The sequence below is a fragment of the Dicentrarchus labrax genome, unplaced genomic scaffold, assembly GCF_905237075.1.
Source record: "Dicentrarchus labrax unplaced genomic scaffold, dlabrax2021, whole genome shotgun sequence".
NCBI classification, from domain to species: Eukaryota; Metazoa; Chordata; class Actinopteri; family Moronidae; genus Dicentrarchus; species Dicentrarchus labrax.
Window position 1 is genome coordinate 23138237 of NW_026136719.1, and position 17570 is coordinate 23155806.

Here is a 17570-nt window from a genome sequence, read left to right on the forward strand (position 1 = left end):
CGAACACATCCTCAAATGGAGATAGAGTAGTCAGAGTAATATTATACATCAGGCTGAACCCATATTCTAAATGGAAATCAAAAGCTATGTCCTTTTTTACAAAGGAAAACTAAAATGTGCGAGTGGGTGCAAGATGAAGTCATAAGTGGTGGCTCATTAATGCGTCGTCTCACACAGCACAGCCCCCTTCTTGTTTTCGAGCACCCATCCAAGTTAATATTTGGTATAAGCCAAAGGATGGAGGGGTGACTGTGGTTTGGTTTCCTATTTCAAATTGATTCTCTCTTCTGGTTGAGAGGCTGAATTGATCCCAGGTCCATCCCTCTCATGGTTTACGTTCAACTTGGAAACACTCAGAAAATAAGGAGGCAGGAGGGAGGATATGCTTAGCTTAAAAGAAATCTTTTTCTAACAACTTGTGTCCCCTTTCATGGCCACATAAAAAACAACAAGGCAATAACAATAAATTACCATGTTTTGTGTGATACTCTATTATGCTGAATATGGCTTTACAAGCTCTATGTTGGATTTGTGGGAGAGTTGTGCGACTGTTTGCCTCTCCTCTCCTCTCCTCTGCATGAAACTCGACACCTGCGTCGGTGCTGCTGCCGACAGAGATGCATCACCTGCCCGCCTGAACCATTTGCCAAGCTCGCTCTTTCTCTCTTTCTCTAACTCATACGCACACACGCACACGCACACGCACATGCATACAAACGTGCACAGGCAAAAACACACACACAGTTTTTGTCACTCCGGAGGTTTGCAGTCTGTCACCTGACCACACCACCAACCAGGTGGATAATTATGCTAACAGGCTTTATTTCTCACATGTAGCTTCCTTTTCAAGAAGAGGGGTGTGTGTGAATGTGTCTGTGTCTTTTGTGTACATGCATGTTGCAGCAGAAATCAGAAGAGTTCGTCACCAGGCACTTGACTTTGTTATTCTACTCCTCACACGAACCCCATTGCCACACTTGCTCCCAACAAGTATTTATCAACATTTTCAGGTTGAAAAAAGGCTAAAACTGTGGAATGACCCTTTTAGTGGTCAGAATGTTTTCTCTGAAAGACTTGTAACATTCAATCAGCCTGACTTCATTTACTCTGAGAAACTTTTTAAAGAAAAAATGCCTGAACTCTGTATCCTGTGTGAGCCTCGAGCCACACCGTGAGTACTGAGCAGGAGTAGGGTGTCACTGCTCCTCTCTGATGCACATAAAAGGCAGAGAGATATTTACTGAGTTCCTCACCCTGCATTTCCCACTGACTCTATAATCACAAATGTACTCTATTTCTTATTTTTTATTTTTTAACCTCCTGGCCACCACTGCCCCATTCAGCCTGCTGGATGATGATGATGATGATGATGATGATGGTGATGATGATGATGATGATGACCTCACCCTGATCTGTGCCGGCTCAATCGTGTGTGACTAAGACTATGTGCTTTAGATCAGTTCCATTTCTGCCTGATGAGTAGGCAGAGAGAGTCTCAAATGGCTTGTTTTACCGTGTGTTTTCACAGAAATGACGACTGTGGAAACAATTTTAAAAGGATTCATCCTGGAATAACCTTTGTGTAGATAGGAGGGTGTCTGTGCAGTTGAGAAGACTCTGATTTAAATATATTTGAACACTTGATAGGTCAGTAGAGATGAGTAGCAGTAAAACCGATCAGCAAGCTGTCAGCTGTGCATGAGACACTAATAAGAATGATACTCGGCATTTAAAGTGCTTGGAAGTGGTGTGTTGTTGTTGTTTTTTTTTAAGCTTCTCTTGTAAAAGTGAAACATATTGTTTGTATTGTATAAACATTATGCATAAATCTAGCTGCTGTGTTGCTTGTCCAAGTATTTTTATGTTTTCTAAGCACCCAAAGCATTTAGACATCACATCTTTATTTATGATCCTATAATAATAGTGAGGTTGTCGACTTTCGCCTTCGCCGTACTATTATATCTTTATCTATATATATATATCTTTTTATATACTACCAGTCAAAAGTTTGGACACACCTTCTCATTTAATGATTTTTCTTTATTTTCATGACCATTTACATTGTAGATTCTCACTGAAGGCATCAAAACTATGAATGAACACATATGACATTATGTAGTAAACAAAAAAGTGTGAAATAACTCAAAACATGTTTTATATTTTAGATTCTTCAAAATAGCCACCCTTTGCTTTGATTACTGCTTTGCACACTCTTGGCATTCTCTCGATGAGCTTCATGAGGTAGTCACCTGAAATGGTTTTCCAACAGTCTTGAAGGAGTTCCCAGAGATGCTGAGCACTTGTTGGCCCTTTTGCCTTCACTCTGCGGTCCATCTCATCCCAAACCATCTCGATTGGGTTTAGGTCAGGTGACTGTGGCGGCCAGATCATCTGGCGCAGCACTCCATCACTCTCCTTCTTGGTCAAATAGCCCTTATACAGCCTGGAGGTGTGTGGGGGGGGTCATTGTCCTGTTGAAAAATAAATGATGGTCCAACTAAATGCAAACCGGATTGGATGGCATGATGCTGCAGGGTGCTGTGGTAGCCATGCTGGTTCAGTGTGCCTTCAATTTTGAATAAATCTCCAAAAGTGTCACCAGCAAAGCACCCCCACACCATCGCACCTCCTCCTCCATGCTTTACGGTGGGAACCATGCATGTAGAGACCATCCGTTCACCTTTAACGCATGGGTGGAACCAAAGATCTCCAATTTGGACTCATCAGACCAAAGCACAGATTTCCACTGGTCTCATGTCCATTCCTTGTGTTTCTTGGCCCTAACAAGTCTCTTCTGCTTGTTTCTTTTTCTTTAGTAGTGTTTTTTTAGCAGCTATTTGACCATAAAGGCCTGATTCGAGCAGTCTCTTAACAGTTGATGTAGAGATGTGTCTGCTACTAGAACTCTCTTTGGCATTCATTTGGGCTCTAATCTGAGGTGCTATTAATTTGTGATTTCCGAGGCTGGTGACTCGGATGAACTTATCCTCTGCAGCAGAGGTGACTCTTGGTCTTCCTTTCCTGGGGCGGTCCTCATGTGAGCCAGTTTCGTCGTAGCGCTTCATGGTTTTTGCGACTGCACTTGGGGACACATTCAAAGTTTTTTCAATTTTCCGGACTGACTGACCTTCAGTTCTTAAAGTAATGATGGACTGTCGTTTCTCTTTACTTAGCTGATTGGTTCTTGCCATAATATGAATTCTAACATTTGTCAAATAGGGCTGTCAGCTGTGTACCAACCTGACTTCTGCACAACACAACTGATGGTCCCAACCCCATTAAGAAGGCAAGAAATTCCACAAATGAACCCTGACAAGGCACACCTGTGAAGTGAAAACCATTTCAAGTGACTACATCATGAAGCTCATTGAGAGAAGGCCAACGGTTTGCAGTGCTGTCAACGAGTTATTTCACACTTTTTTGTTTACTACACAATTCCATATGTGTTCATTCATAGTTTTGATGCCTTCGGTGAGAATCTACAATGTAAATAGTCATGAAAATAAAGAAAAACCATTAAATGAGAAGGTGTGTCCAAACCTTTGACTGGTAGTGTATATCATTATATCATCTATGAAGCTATAAAGTGCATATTAAAGACATTTTACAGGGTTCTATTTTTAAAACTTGCAGTTTAAACATTAGCTCATGCTGGCCAGCTAAAGCTGATAAAAATAATGATATGGTATAATTCCACCCACCATGTCCACATTAAATGGTATCGAATGCTCGATATAGGTAAACCACACCGGTCAAAACAGTACACAAAGTTGTATAGGGGTGCATAGTATGAATTCAAGTCTCAACATAAAACCATGATACGGATTTTTGTTTAGCTTACTTGTGCAAAACCACTGATTTGTGATTATTCTGTGTAAATTAATTGAATTTGTTGCGGCAGGGTCCTATCACACAGATTTCCCTCAGAATAGCTCAACTAGACCCCCTCAAGACGGTAACGATGAATCCTGACAAAGTGGTGCATTACACAGCCTAGTTATTATTCAGTAGCAGTGTATGTAAAATAGATGGATCATAATCTACAAAATCCTCAAGGAGTAAATTTAGCCCCCTCCATGCACTTGTTAGTCAGGAATAATATTCATAAAGCTTATGTCACAGTAGGCTTCAACCAAAATATTTTGTTTTTGCCTATATTTACCTTTTTTTTTTTTTTTTTAAGCACACGTCATCTTAGTGTCTGTTTTATAATGTATTATAACATTTGATAAGTGGTTTCTCCACAGTCAGATTCATTTTGAAAACAACATGATTGAGTTTCCAGCAACCTTCATCCTCACTGCATCTCCCGAGGCCATGTGTGGTGTCAGAATGAAAGCCGCTGTCATATGATAAGGTCGTATTGTGCTGTACATGTGCTGTTTTCCATTGCAGGATCAAGTGGCATTGCTTTAGGTCAGAAACTATATGCTTTTTAACTGCAAATTAGAAAGCGGTGTGTTGATCTGAAAATGCTGTGATAAGGATAATGAAATGTATGTTGTAGCAGACAAACAAAGCAGTTTGATTTCAGATGGACTTAACACAGAAATGCTACACAGGAAACAGATGGACTAATTACCATGCCTGTGTTAGCCCAGTTTGGCCCTGATGTCAAAACTAGGCTACCGACATGCTCTGGCCAAATATTTAATACGTTCCCTGGTCCAGAACTCCTCTAGGATTGGTCTGTTTTACTTGTAGGCTGGTCTATTATTGGATTAGAGGCCATGTTACTGTAATAGGGCCTGGGCATTCCCAGCAGGCACTGCGCTGCCTCATTGATCTATTGAACAATGGCTACATGTTCCAGTTCTCTGTCTCATTTTCCTTTTATCCCATGAACCTTTGTCTGACTCTAAGGCGGGCAGTTTTTTCCAAATGAAATCGAGTTCTGTGCATGCACAGTGGCAAAATGTAAACTGCTTTCCTTTAACTTTTTGGTGTTCTCTGTGTGCTGCCTCCATCCTCCTCTGGTGTGTGATGTCCGTATTTAGCCCATGTTTCTGAGTTACTGACTCAAACACTACAATGCTTAATATAGACTAGACCGCTGCAGCTCACGTGTTTGACATCTGTCAACATTTGTTCTCTTGGATTTCCCAGCTCCAGTAGAATGGGACTATAGCCTCCAGTTTTAATAGATCATTAGATCCTTGACATGCTGTGCACTGCACCTACAGAGAGCCCAGATATCCTGCTCAGTTAAAGCCCATTCACACTATCGCACAGCATTTAAAATGGCGACATTACTCTGAAAAATCTATTCATTCCAATGGATTTGTCTGTTTGTCTGACCTCCTCCAAAATGACACAACCAGGGTGCTCTCACTTTTGCTCCAGGCCACTCTGTACCACTCACAGGAGTACAGTATCCACTTTCCAAATGGCCTCACCACCACACTGTCTTTGGCAGGAAGTAGATGTACCCCATCAGTATCTGCTTTTTGTGCAGGGTTAATATGATACAAGCTAAAAAGCACCCTTGAGGGCTCAGATGCTTGAATGCAGCTGACTCTTTCTATGATCACCGGCTATGCTTTCTCTTTGCTCAAGTGAATCTTAGTACTGGCTTAAGATGTGCTGAACTGCAGCTGAACTGTGCTCTTGCGTTCTTCGTCAACTTTTTTGGCCTTTTCAGAAAAATGTGGAAGTCAGTTTTTTAGAAAATGTCACCATGGGCACATTGACGATACTATGATGTTTTAGCAGGTATAATATTAATCATGATCACCATCTTAGTTTAGAGTGTTGGCGTGCTAACCTTTGTTAAATAACACTACCCACAAAGTACAGCTGGTGGGAATGGCATTAGTTTTGCAGGGATTTGGTCATAAACCAAAGTATTGGAGAAATAGACATTGTGAGCAGATGATGGTGCTAGAGGAAAAGTCAGGGGATCAAGGTTATTACATTTGTTGAGATATTTCAGTCTGGACCAAGAGACAGACATTGCCAGTCGTAGAGCAATGCTGCTAACTGGCTAAGAAAATCTCAATTAATGGTCCACTTACTTGGATTTTTACAAGCTTTAAGCTGCACCTCATCAGCATAATTTTTGCTCAGCTGTCATGGAGATGGAGTAGTTGCTCCAATCATAATGAATTTAAACACATTGTATGAGTGCTCTTCACTATTTACAACAATATATTCCTGATATTCCCCATTAATTATTTAACAAAAGCCCAGTCCACTATGAATTGTCTGGCCTTGAATGAGCTTCTGCTGTTGTTAGTGTAAAACACAAAAAATGTTGCTTACAGTAGAGTGGTGCTGTTGAATATTCTTTGTTATGTGAGCCTGCAGTAGATCTAAGGAGTGTAGGTGTTACTGGTGCAGTTGAGTTTAAAGTCAGGAGGGGGAGGGCTGCTTTGTGCTTATGTATTACAGTGTGGGAGTGTACAGCGTATTAATGATCATAGATTTGTGTACTCTCTGTCTGTGTTTGTTATTTGTCCACACACTGTGCAAGGCCAGTGGCTCCTTTATCTCTGCTTAAAGGGCTTACTTTAGTTTAATTTTGGTTGTAAAAATTGCATTTTTTATGACTGGTAACAGTTCTTGATGTTGTGGTGGGTATCACTGCTCCTCTCTTGTTTAGCAGGAGCTGGCATTGATAGTGAGGCACAGAGCTGAAAGAAAGGCAAGTAAAGTAGACTGACTGATGGCAGCCTGGTGCAGCAGGTGGAAGAGTGCAGTCAGATTCAGCGGGCTGGTCAATAAGGCATGCAGGCAAACAGATGGGCCTGCATCCAGGTGGAATTAGCAGCATGGAGAGAGCTCAAGACAAGAGGGAGGTAGCAGGTTGCTGGAGGTGAGACTAGGCTGCTGTCGTCACTGAAAATACAGCTCTTCATCTCATCAAGTGGAACTCAAGTTGCAAGTTTTTCATCAGCCTCTCATGGAGTGTTCCTGCTGGCTTTATTTGTTCCTTGCAGTGTACAATTGTACTTCTAAAATTTCTTGTTGTGTAATTTTATCAACATATTAGTCTTAATTGACCCAAACAGGCTGTTAAGCCCATAAAATGCCAAGTCCAGGATTTGATAATGGAGCCCGTTTTTGTATATTAAGTTATTGGATTAAAGGCATTTTTCCATTCAACATTTCCCATGATGATTTGAGTATGACTAACAATATGCCCTTCAAACATAATTGCTAGTGGCATGGATAAAAATGGCACTACTTAGGCCCAGACTTAATATCTCCACAAAAACTGAATTGATTGCAATGAAATTGACATTCATGATTCCCAAATGGTGACCCTTAATTACTTTAGTGTCTCCTGACCTTTCCTCTTGCACCACCATGAAGTTCACCATTGTCACTTTGAGGGAAATATGTCGACAACTATCAGTTAGATTGTCATGAATTATGGTCCAGACGAGACATTCATTCTGGGTGACTTTCGATAACTTCAGTGATTCTTTAACTTTTCTTCTAGTGCCATCATCAGATCAAAGCTGTACTTGTGTTCAGTGCTAATTAGCAAATGTTAGCATGCTAGACAAAGGACCTGTTTGTTGTGCTGATACTGATGGTAGAGATGACATTGGTTCACCTCTGTTAACAGTATCCTTATTGATATTGTCTGAAAAAATCCTGAAGTTTTAAATGGTGAGAGTTATCTGTTAAATTGCATTAGGTCCATACATGATTCCTAAGGTGGGTTTGTTACTGCTGTATGCACACTGGAGCCTTATTCCCACACTGGATTTGGTATCAGCCTAATGAGTTGGTTGTACTCAAGTGTTTTGGGGGCTTTACGATCACATTTGATCTTAGCAAATCCTTTTTCATCGCAGGGAAGGGAAAATATATAATAGGATGCTTTGGTGGTAATCCAGCCTGGATGGAGGCTTGGAGCTTTGTCTTGATGCAGGATGAAGGAGAGATCGACCTTCAGTTTTTAAAATTGGCTTTATGGAGTGTCATACTCACAATCAAGCTCATAATTAGTTTTGTTTCATGTTATTTGTATTTAATTAGATGTAAAGTGTCATGTTAAATAAGTTGAAGAAACTATTTGTTTATGAAACAACTGAGCCCTTTATCAATGCGTTGTAGTTGAAATAAATTATAATTCCCAGGTCTGTCATATCAGGTTATCAGGTTTAAGGTAGGATAAATAAGCCATGTGACCTAACCAATTTTCATATTACTGCTAGGATTGAAAAGGATTGTGTAAGCTGATTTTAAATTAATGGCTTTACTTGGGCCCCCAATACCCGGTTGCAGTTAGGCAGAGAGTGGTGGACTATCAGGAGTCGCAACATCGGACACAATTTTATTCAGCTGCATAGTTGAGACTAACCTTTAACAATGGCCTGTAGGGCCCTTAGGTGAGGTTCATGGTCAAATTGGTTACCTGAGCTAATAGTTTTTATATATATTTCAACATTGATGCAGATGTACATTTGCTTAATTGTTATTTCTATAAGCCTTAAAGCATTTAAAATATTATATTACTACAGACTGACTTACACTATTACACCGTGGAACACAATTATTGTATTTCATTGTAATACATAAATATATGTCGCAGCAACACACTTACGTGAAATAGGACAAATTATGAATTAATGCTGCTTAAGCATCCACTTTGCATTGTCAGCTGTACCACTTCATTGTTAATTCTTTTAACATGCTTCAAATCAATTGTTATTCAGTAAGCACTTAACATAGCTTAGATATGGTGAAAGGACACAGTTGCATCAAAAAAAACCCAAGTCAAATATCCATTAAACCTGAGCATTGTAGACCTGCTGGTTTCTTATTACAAATGGTGTTACAGTAAAATGAAAATGTGCCTCAGGGTGCAGTGGATTGCAAGCAAAGATTCAAAGTCAAATTAAAGATGTTGACCATAATGTGGCATACAGTTAAAATCCAAAAGTGATTTCTGTTTGTAGTTATACGGCCATAAATAGCTTTCTCTCTATAGTTCATGGTCTGTAGTCCTGCTGAGCCTGCTGGTGGTTCCACTGATAACCATTTCATCATGTTATTAGTTTATCATGCTCCTTCCTCATTGCTTTCTCTTATCTCTTCACTTCTTCCTGCTGTGTGTCTGACCATTGTGTGTCTGACCATTGTAGAGGCTGATGCTGCAGAGATTACAGTCTAAAAGAGGAATATCACATTATTTCTGTGGTTTTTGCAGTTTGTTTGTGGAGGCGAACAAATATGACCCAAAGGTATAAACCAGACCACCGAGGCTCCAGTCTATGATCTAATCAAAACAGAAAAGGAGGGAAAAACACCCATAACCAGATGGCGATGCTTTGTGGATTCATACAATGATACAGGATTTATACTATTTCAAAAATGTGTTCCCATACTTGTAAATCTCCCTCAGCCCGGTCAGTGTTTCCACAAGGTCGCCTTTCATTCAATGAAACTGCTCTCTTAAGGGCATCACTGAGAGTTTTGTCTGTCATGATACTTCCCTCAAGGGACCTTTTCATTCTGACAGGTTAGGTTGAACACTATGGAATCACTAGAATAATTTTTCATATCTGTTTCAGGATGGAGCTTGTCCTTAAAGCTCAGTCAGGCTCTGACAGTGTGAGTGATGGTAAGATAGAGTTTGGCATTGGTCCAACCACTATCAACAGGAGTTTTCTGTAAGTGCTCGACTGATTGAGTTGGAGCCCAAAGCAATAACTGAGACAAATTCACAGGCTGCAATAAAAGGTAGTGCACCAATGGAGCAGTTATTGAGCCCAAAAAAGAAATGTTTAGAAATTATTTATTTTTAGAAAATAAAAATTTGCTTCAGATGCGTATTTGACAGGCTGCCTAGATGTTGCTTGGTGTGTTAATATTTAAATAAATGTTTTTCACAGTAGAGATAAATGCTTAACTATTTTGGCAAATTATCGTACATCCTTCAATAATATCCACTTGTATTCTAACCACAGTTGGCTTCAAGATACTGTAGACGAGTGTCAACATTGTGAGCCAGACACCTTCACACCTGCATGCGAACACATCTCACATAGGAACCAGATTCTGAACGTATGAGTCAGGGTCAGAGGCTAGCAGAGCAGGTGAGGGGCCACCCGCCTACTTCAGCCATGGCCCAGACTGACGTCTCACCTCTGACCCCCTGACACAGAGGAGCCCTGTGGACCCGTTGGTCCCAGACAGGCAGTGCTCTGTTTGGGAGGTCAAAGCTCTCTTCTCCTTCTTCCTCCTACTCTGTAAAACTCACCAGTGCTGAATCTGAAAAACAAGAAGCTTCATATTTCTGGGTATTTTTATTCATATTTAAACCTGAAATAACTGATTTTTTTTTTTTTTTTGCCACTTGGGGGCAACAGGAAAAAGCTGTGAACACAACAGTGACATATCCTCAGTCATTTGGTTGATATGGAGGGCTTATTTACACATCCAGCAGTTGTGGAGCAGCATTAGCATTCATTTGGAGTTTTGTTTCTGGCCACCTGACAAATATAAATCCAATATTCCCTCTCTATTAGCTCTCTTTTTGCTCCTGAGTGAAATACCTGGCCCTGTTGCTAAATGCTCCACTATGTTCACCAGCTAGTTGCTAACTGTGTCTGCTGGCTGGAGCATATAAGTGTGCAGTGGGTTTTAGAGCTTTGTCACTGAAAACAGCCGCCTGCTGTGGCCCAAAGCGACGCTATGAGAATTGTGAATGTGAACCAAAACAGTCAAGTTTTGGGCTCACAGCTGAACAATGAGCTGGAACTCGCTGTAAAGCTCCGTAATCCGAGGGCAGCTGCAGGTTCGAGGGGTTATTCTTTTGTGGTTCACTTTATATGTGGTAAGACGATATGTGTTGGATCCATACTGATTTTATCTTGAGATAACAAGCTGGAAATTGCTTTGCTGCCTCTGCACCTGTGAAGATGATAATGTGTGCTCAGACCTGTTGTCCATGTTTTGGTCACTGGTATCAGAAGTGATTTCAGAAGTGCGATGTTTAAGAAGTGGTTTGTCTCACACATCTAATATGAAAAAAAGATCATTGGGAGTTTCCTCTCCAGTTCCACTTGTTGTGGATAGCTTTGTTGCTTTATTTTACCCTTTTAAAAGTCTCTTGCCCAGAATGTTGAGTCTCTTCTTTGTCCCCAGCAGGGACCAGATGGGCTGTTTTCAAAAAGTGATATATTTGTTGTCGGCACTTTTTGTTTTATGAAGCATAACAATGGTTTTGCTGTGCACAAATTAGTACCTTCTTTCTTTCATAAAATGTCATTATTTATGAAAGTTCAAGGGAAAGAGTGTGTGTGTGTGTGTGTGTGTGTGTGTGTGTGTGTGTGTGTGTGTGTGTGTGTGTGTGTGTGTGTGTGTGTGTGTGTGTGTGTGTGTGTGTTCGTGTGTGTGTGTGTGTTCGTGTGTGTTCGTGTGTGTGTGTGTTTGTGTGTGTTTGTGTGTGTGTGTGTGTGTGTGTTCGTGTGTGTGTGTGTGTGTGTGTGTGTGTGTGTGTGTGGCACGGCCTAACTATAAGAAAGCACAGATGCGTGAAGTGAAAAAAGGCTTTGAGGGGGGAATAAAAAAAAAGATGTTACCTGTTTTATCAAGCATAGCACTGATGCCGCAGTGGATTAAAGTAACTTTTAGTGTCTTCGAAAATCCCATTTGCAAGAGAAATGTGTTTCAGACTGAGTGTAAAGTGGATGCGGCCCCTCTGTAGCAACAGAAAAGTCATTTTTCTCCTCCAACATCTGGCTCATTCATCACAGTCGGTGAGTTTCATCACTGTGCTCAAGTTTTGGACCTCCTGGACTCAACCTCTATCTGCTGTGTCCTTCCCCTCTCTCCTCTCTGTCCTTGTTTTGCACAGGTGTAGCTGCAGCCCCCGCCCACACCGCCTGCCAAGATGGTGGTGTTGTCGCTGAAAATCTGCATTCGCCAGTGCAATGTTGTGAAGACGATGCAGTTCGAGCCCTCCGCGGCCGTTTATGATGCCTGTAGGATAATCAGAGAGAGGGTACCTGAGGCTCAGACCGGACAGGGTGAGGATGATCAAAAGAAATTTCACAGGAAGGACACTGGGCAGGGTGTAAAGTGTACAAGAAACCGGGATGAAAAGGAATACATCTAATTGGTGAATTCAGTTTGCTCACAAACAAGTGTAAATACATGGGGTTCAATAATTGAAACAAAACATTATAATACATATTTAGGAACAGCAAAAAACACCTCAAGTTTCCTTTTCTTTCTTTTCTATGTAATATTGTACATGACATTTTTGTAGAGTCACAAATTCTTAATGTGACTTGGCTTAGACACATGTTAAACTACACATTGGACGCCAATCAATCTCAGCTTGCCAGCTATAAAGACCTGCGTTCTGCATATAGGTGATCTGAAGGAGGTGGCAGGGTCCTGCTTGATTGTTTCTACCTGACAGCACTAACATCATCATTCCGGTTTGCGTCACCCTGTTCACAGATGTAACTAGGTGAACGGGATAAAATGAGCAATTCTATACCCAGTTCTGTTCCTGATGCCCCGCATCTGTCAGGGTCAGGCTCTTACTCTGATCCTGGCACAAGGACTATAGGAGAATAACTTCCATCCCTGTCTCTAAAGTAATGATGTCTCTCTTCACTTCTCCAGCTTCGGACTATGGTCTGTTTCTGTCAGATGAAGACCCCAGGAAAGGCATCTGGCTGGAGTCTGGAAGGACACTGGACTACTACATGCTCCGCAATGGGGTAAATATATCAACCTGTTTAACTCAGCACACACACACACACACACACACACACACACACACACACAAACACGCACACACTCGAAAAAACTATGAGAGAGATGTATGAATGACCCGGAAATCAACAGCACACAGACGTCTAATGGCAAACTACTGACAATATGATGCTATTTAATTAAATAGATCAGTGACTTTATGATTGAGAAAATATGAATAGTTTGATTTGTTTCAAGATACTTGTTGGAGTTAAAGGCAAGCAGATTTAAGAACTACTGGTCACTCTAAATGTATGGTTACAGGAGTACAAAAACAGTGAAGCAGAAAGAGAAAATAAAAGCACAGGATAAAACAGGATATCAGGAACATCAAAGGAAGCTTTTAAAAAGTGACTTTAAAGAAGTGCTGGAGCCAGCTGTAGATCCTTTGCCAGGCTCTGATCCCTGCTGCCAAAGGCCCGAGCGACTCTGGTTTGTCATGTAGTGCTCCCTCTCAGTACATCTGTGGGTTTGGTTTTGCAGCTCTAAATGGTTTCTCCTCTTTAAATCCACCAAAGGCAACCCAGGTAGAAGGCATGACTGTGACCAATTATTCTGAACCAAATCTCTCCTCATTGTTGTGATTGGAGGGGAGCAGTGGGCTGTGATAGGCAGCCGTTAAATAAGGTTTTCTGGCCTATATTCTTCCCTCGCTCCACGCAACCTGGATGCATTTGATCATTTTCTCAGCGGCCTCTCTCCGTCTCTTTCTCTCTTGCATTTAATTCTCGCATTCCTCTCTCCTCTCTTTGACTCTTTTTTTTCTCTGTTCTCTTTTCTCTACCTTTTTGTCTTTGACTAGGATATCCTTGAATACAAGAAGAAGCAGAGGCCCCAGAAAATCAAAATGTTGGATGGGGCCGTTAAAACCATCATGGTGGATGACTCCAAAACAGTGGGAGAGCTGCTTGTGACTATATGCAGTAGAATAGGTACATGGTTTCTTTTACTAGCCCTTTTTCCATGCTTAAGTAAGTTTTTTTTTTTGTTTGTTTGTTTTTCTAGGTTTGCTGTACAGGTTTCACATTTTTTAAACTGTCACTTGTCCTTTATTTCGTATTTAAAAAACATGTTCATTATAATTTACTGTCTGACCCAGGTGGGATATCGCAGATCCTAATTTTTTCCCCTTCTTCATTCCAGGCATCACAAACTACGAGGAATACTCTCTGATCCAGGAGACGGTGGAGGAGAAGAAGGAGGATGGGATGGGCACGTTGAAGAAAGACAGGACGTTGCTGCGAGACGAGAGAAAAATGGAGAAGCTGAAAGCCAAACTACACACAGACGATGACTGTGAGTTCAGTACAATTATATTTGACCTGATGGGGTAGTGGAGGGTGGTAATCTGCTTCACAAAAGCTGTTCATGCTAAACACCCGTTGTCATGCCCTGATAGGTCATTAATTTGTCCCTCTTGCAGTTGCGATGCTTACAATCTAATTCCTGGTTGATTTGGCAATACCTGTTAGGTCCATGGTGGTAACGGCAAACAAAACGCTCCTTGAACAGCTACTCTGTCAGAAATAACTTCAACATAAGAACATCTGGTTGCATTTATTTATTTATATTTATTTTGAAAGGTAGCGGTCACTGCTAATCTCACTGACAAACACATTGCATTTACTGTAACTACTTCATAATAAAAGGCAACTCATGTTTTGCCAGTTAAATGCTTTAAATGTAAAGCTGCAGCAGTAGGAAATGCGTTCGGTTTGTATTAGCAGTAACTTAATACAGCCTTTTTTCCAGGAATGTCACCACCTCCCAGTGTGTAACACTGGGAGGTGCTTGCAATAATGCTGCTTGCAATAATGCTGCTTGCAATAATGCCAGGGTTTCCATCAGTGGGCCATAGGCTTAATCACTATTGTGTTACCTCATTCGGCGATATAGTGTTTTAACAGATAGACAGTGGTTTAACAGAGATTTATTTAAATGAAAATCTTCAGTGTGATGTTCTTTAAACAGAAAAATGGCCACTTGATGTCCATTTAACAGCTACCTGTGATATCTTCTGGAATCTGGAATTTGTGGTGAGAGGGAAGCCACCCTTTAGATTAACAGGAATGGCTTGGAGTTGGTAGTCATGTAATCTGGCTAAGGTAATTCTTAAAACTATCATCAGTAACACCCAAACCTCCAAGGATTTCTTTTTTTTTTTAATCTCTCATTGCTTTTAAATCCTTTTCTTAACCACACAGATTGGATTATTGTATAAAATAATTAATTGATACTCCTATTTAGATTTGTCAGCCTTTTTGTAGAAGGGTTTCTTTTTATAATCTGACCCTTGTGGCTGTACCTTGTGTTGTCAGTGAACTGGCTGGACCATAGCAGAACGTTCAGAGAGCAGGGGGTGGACGAGAACGAGACTCTTCTGCTCAGGCGCAAGTTCTTCTACTCCGACCAGAACGTGGACTCCCGAGACCCCGTCCAGCTCAATCTGCTTTACGTACAGGTCTGACCCGTCACTCTGAAGTGTCACAGTCTGCACTCTGGTGCAGTTTTTGTGCCTCTAGCTAAATCAGATATGTTTACTGGAGTTGACAGCACATCCCAATTAATGAAAGGTTGTCCTTATGACTTTCAGGCTCGAGATGACATCCTAAACGGTTCTCACCCCGTATCTTTTGACAAGGCCTGCGAGTTCGGAGGCATCCAGGCCCAGATCCAGTTTGGACCTTACATAGAACATAAACACAAACCAGGATTCTTAGAGTAAGTTTCTGTCCCACAAGAAGATTACTCAGTGGTACAACAATGAAGGGTGATGATCCATATGGAATCATTTTAAATAAAATGAAAACAGATTGTTTCCCAAACATTACGTGTAGAATGCATTTGATTTTCATCAATTTGACTAAAAGTAAAAGAATTTAACCTTTTCATGAAAAAGTTGTATTTACGTCATAAAACCGCACCAGGAGTTTACAAATTCATCATAATCATTATTTTGAGTTTTAAGGCTGTAGCTAGCAGAAAAAACTTAGGTTGGGCTTTTTGTATGAATCTCAGCTTCTTCTATGTTTTATTTCTTTCTAGCCTGAAGGAGTTTCTACCCAAAGAATACATAAAGCAGAGAGGAGCTGAGAAGAAAATATTCCAGGTGCGGTCACAAACCGAAACAACATATTGATTGTTTTACATTCAGCTCATTTGACAATTGTGTACCAACTGTTTGGATGCTGAATACATAATTATTCCAACCCACAGGATCACAAAAACTGTGGAGAGATGACAGAGATTGAAGCAAAAGTGAAATATGTCAAACTGGCACGGTCTCTGCGGACATATGGCGTCTCCTTTTTCCTGGTCAAGGTAAGTGGTAAAACGTACAGAAACACTGCACCGTTTTTATTCAATTAAAAGATTTTTACCCTCAAAAGGTGACAAATCTAGCCCATTATTTTCTTCTTTTTTAAAATTAGACTATTTTAAAGGGCAGATGCAGATTTTTTTAAATGGCTTGAAACGTTATCAGAGACTTATATCTCCTGAGTGTGAAATTTGGATAAAGAGGTTGAAGGCAGAACCCAGCAGGTGGGCACATTTTTTGTCCACCTGAACCTTCGGAGCTTCTCATGTCACCCAAACCAAGATGGAAAAATGCTACTACTAATGTTTAAAAACACACAAGTTGAAAAAACCAATGAGGTTGAGCAAAAATCACTCAAGATAAAAAAATAGCCATTGCAAAACATTGTATGATATCAATGCATAAAAAAAGTCTTAATCCTTTTTAGATATAATAGTATTTTTATTCAGCTCAGTCTTAAAAGGTAAAACCTTAAAACAAGACTCAAAAGAAAGGGAAAAAAATGTGGAATCTAGTGGGAATGTTCTTGTACCTGTGCTGGATAATAAAGCTGCTCTCCCAAAGCCTAATTTGGTAATTCTTGCACAAAAATGCAAAGTATCAGCGACTGCTTGTTTATTAGCTAAAATACATTTTCTTTTGTTATATAGATTATGCTTTTACATAGTCTTTGACATTATTAAATGAATTGGAAGTAGATAATTTTCTTTATTGGAAAATAAAACATTTTCAACCCCTTTTACTCTAAACTGTGTTGAAAAACTCAACCTTTTATGAAGCTATTTTGATAGAAATTACAAAGCTATTTCATTTCCACCCATACATCTCTTACATCTCTGTCTCTGTTTCATTTACTCACTACACGCACATACAAATACACACCGGCAGCACCTCGTCTGCTGGGAGTTCAGCGTGTTCCTGGAAGGAAACCAAATGTGTCTGTGCAGCCGAGTGTGGCACTAAAGATTATTTCAGAGCGAGTGGGGGAGGAAGTGGAGTGAATGAGGGAAACATCGCACAGGCAAAACCTGGAACACTTAACTCTCCCAAATAAGTCTAGCAGATACCTGCTGAAAGGAGCAATTGGCTAATTTCCAATTGTAGCACTAGGGTAACTGCTATGACAAGAGTGACAGATAACTTTTTTCCCTTAACATCATTTGTTGCCTAGTGGACAGCCTGCATGAAGTCATGGGAAACTTCAGTGTCTGCATCAATAATTGCGTTCCAGTTTTCACCTTTTCAAACTTCATCGCTGAGCTCTCATAGAAAATGAGATCATTTCTGGTGTTTGCTTGGGGAAAAAAAGTCCCTTGTGCTGCTCTCTACCAGACAGTTCCTGGCTTTTCATCAGTAGCTTTGAGCACTGGAGGATAAGGGCATAGATCAGATATTAAAAAAACAACTCTCTATTAGATCGGAGCTCTCTTCGTCAAATCTTTATTTGCAGTAGCTTACATATTCCACAGTCCACACTCTACCTTTCACTTTATTCCTTTTCAGCGTAAAACACACACATCTGAGA

At 40.5% G+C, this 17570-nt stretch overlaps 1 protein-coding gene across 2 annotated transcripts in view; it reads left to right on the forward strand.

Moving 5' to 3' along the window:
• The window catches only part of tln2a (talin 2a), a 93649-nt gene that overhangs the window by 33694 nt on the left and 42385 nt on the right, over nt 1-17570 (forward strand). For both annotated transcript variants that reach the window (XM_051379408.1, XM_051379409.1), the window contains exons 3-10: nt 11816-11987; nt 12595-12692; nt 13529-13658; nt 13870-14022; nt 15045-15187; nt 15320-15447; nt 15772-15835; nt 15943-16047. In XM_051379408.1, coding sequence (XP_051235368.1) covers nt 11852-11987; nt 12595-12692; nt 13529-13658; nt 13870-14022; nt 15045-15187; nt 15320-15447; nt 15772-15835; nt 15943-16047 — 957 coding nt within the window. In that variant the 5' untranslated portion in view covers nt 11816-11851. The remainder of the gene's footprint in view (nt 1-11815; nt 11988-12594; nt 12693-13528; nt 13659-13869; nt 14023-15044; nt 15188-15319; nt 15448-15771; nt 15836-15942; nt 16048-17570) is intronic.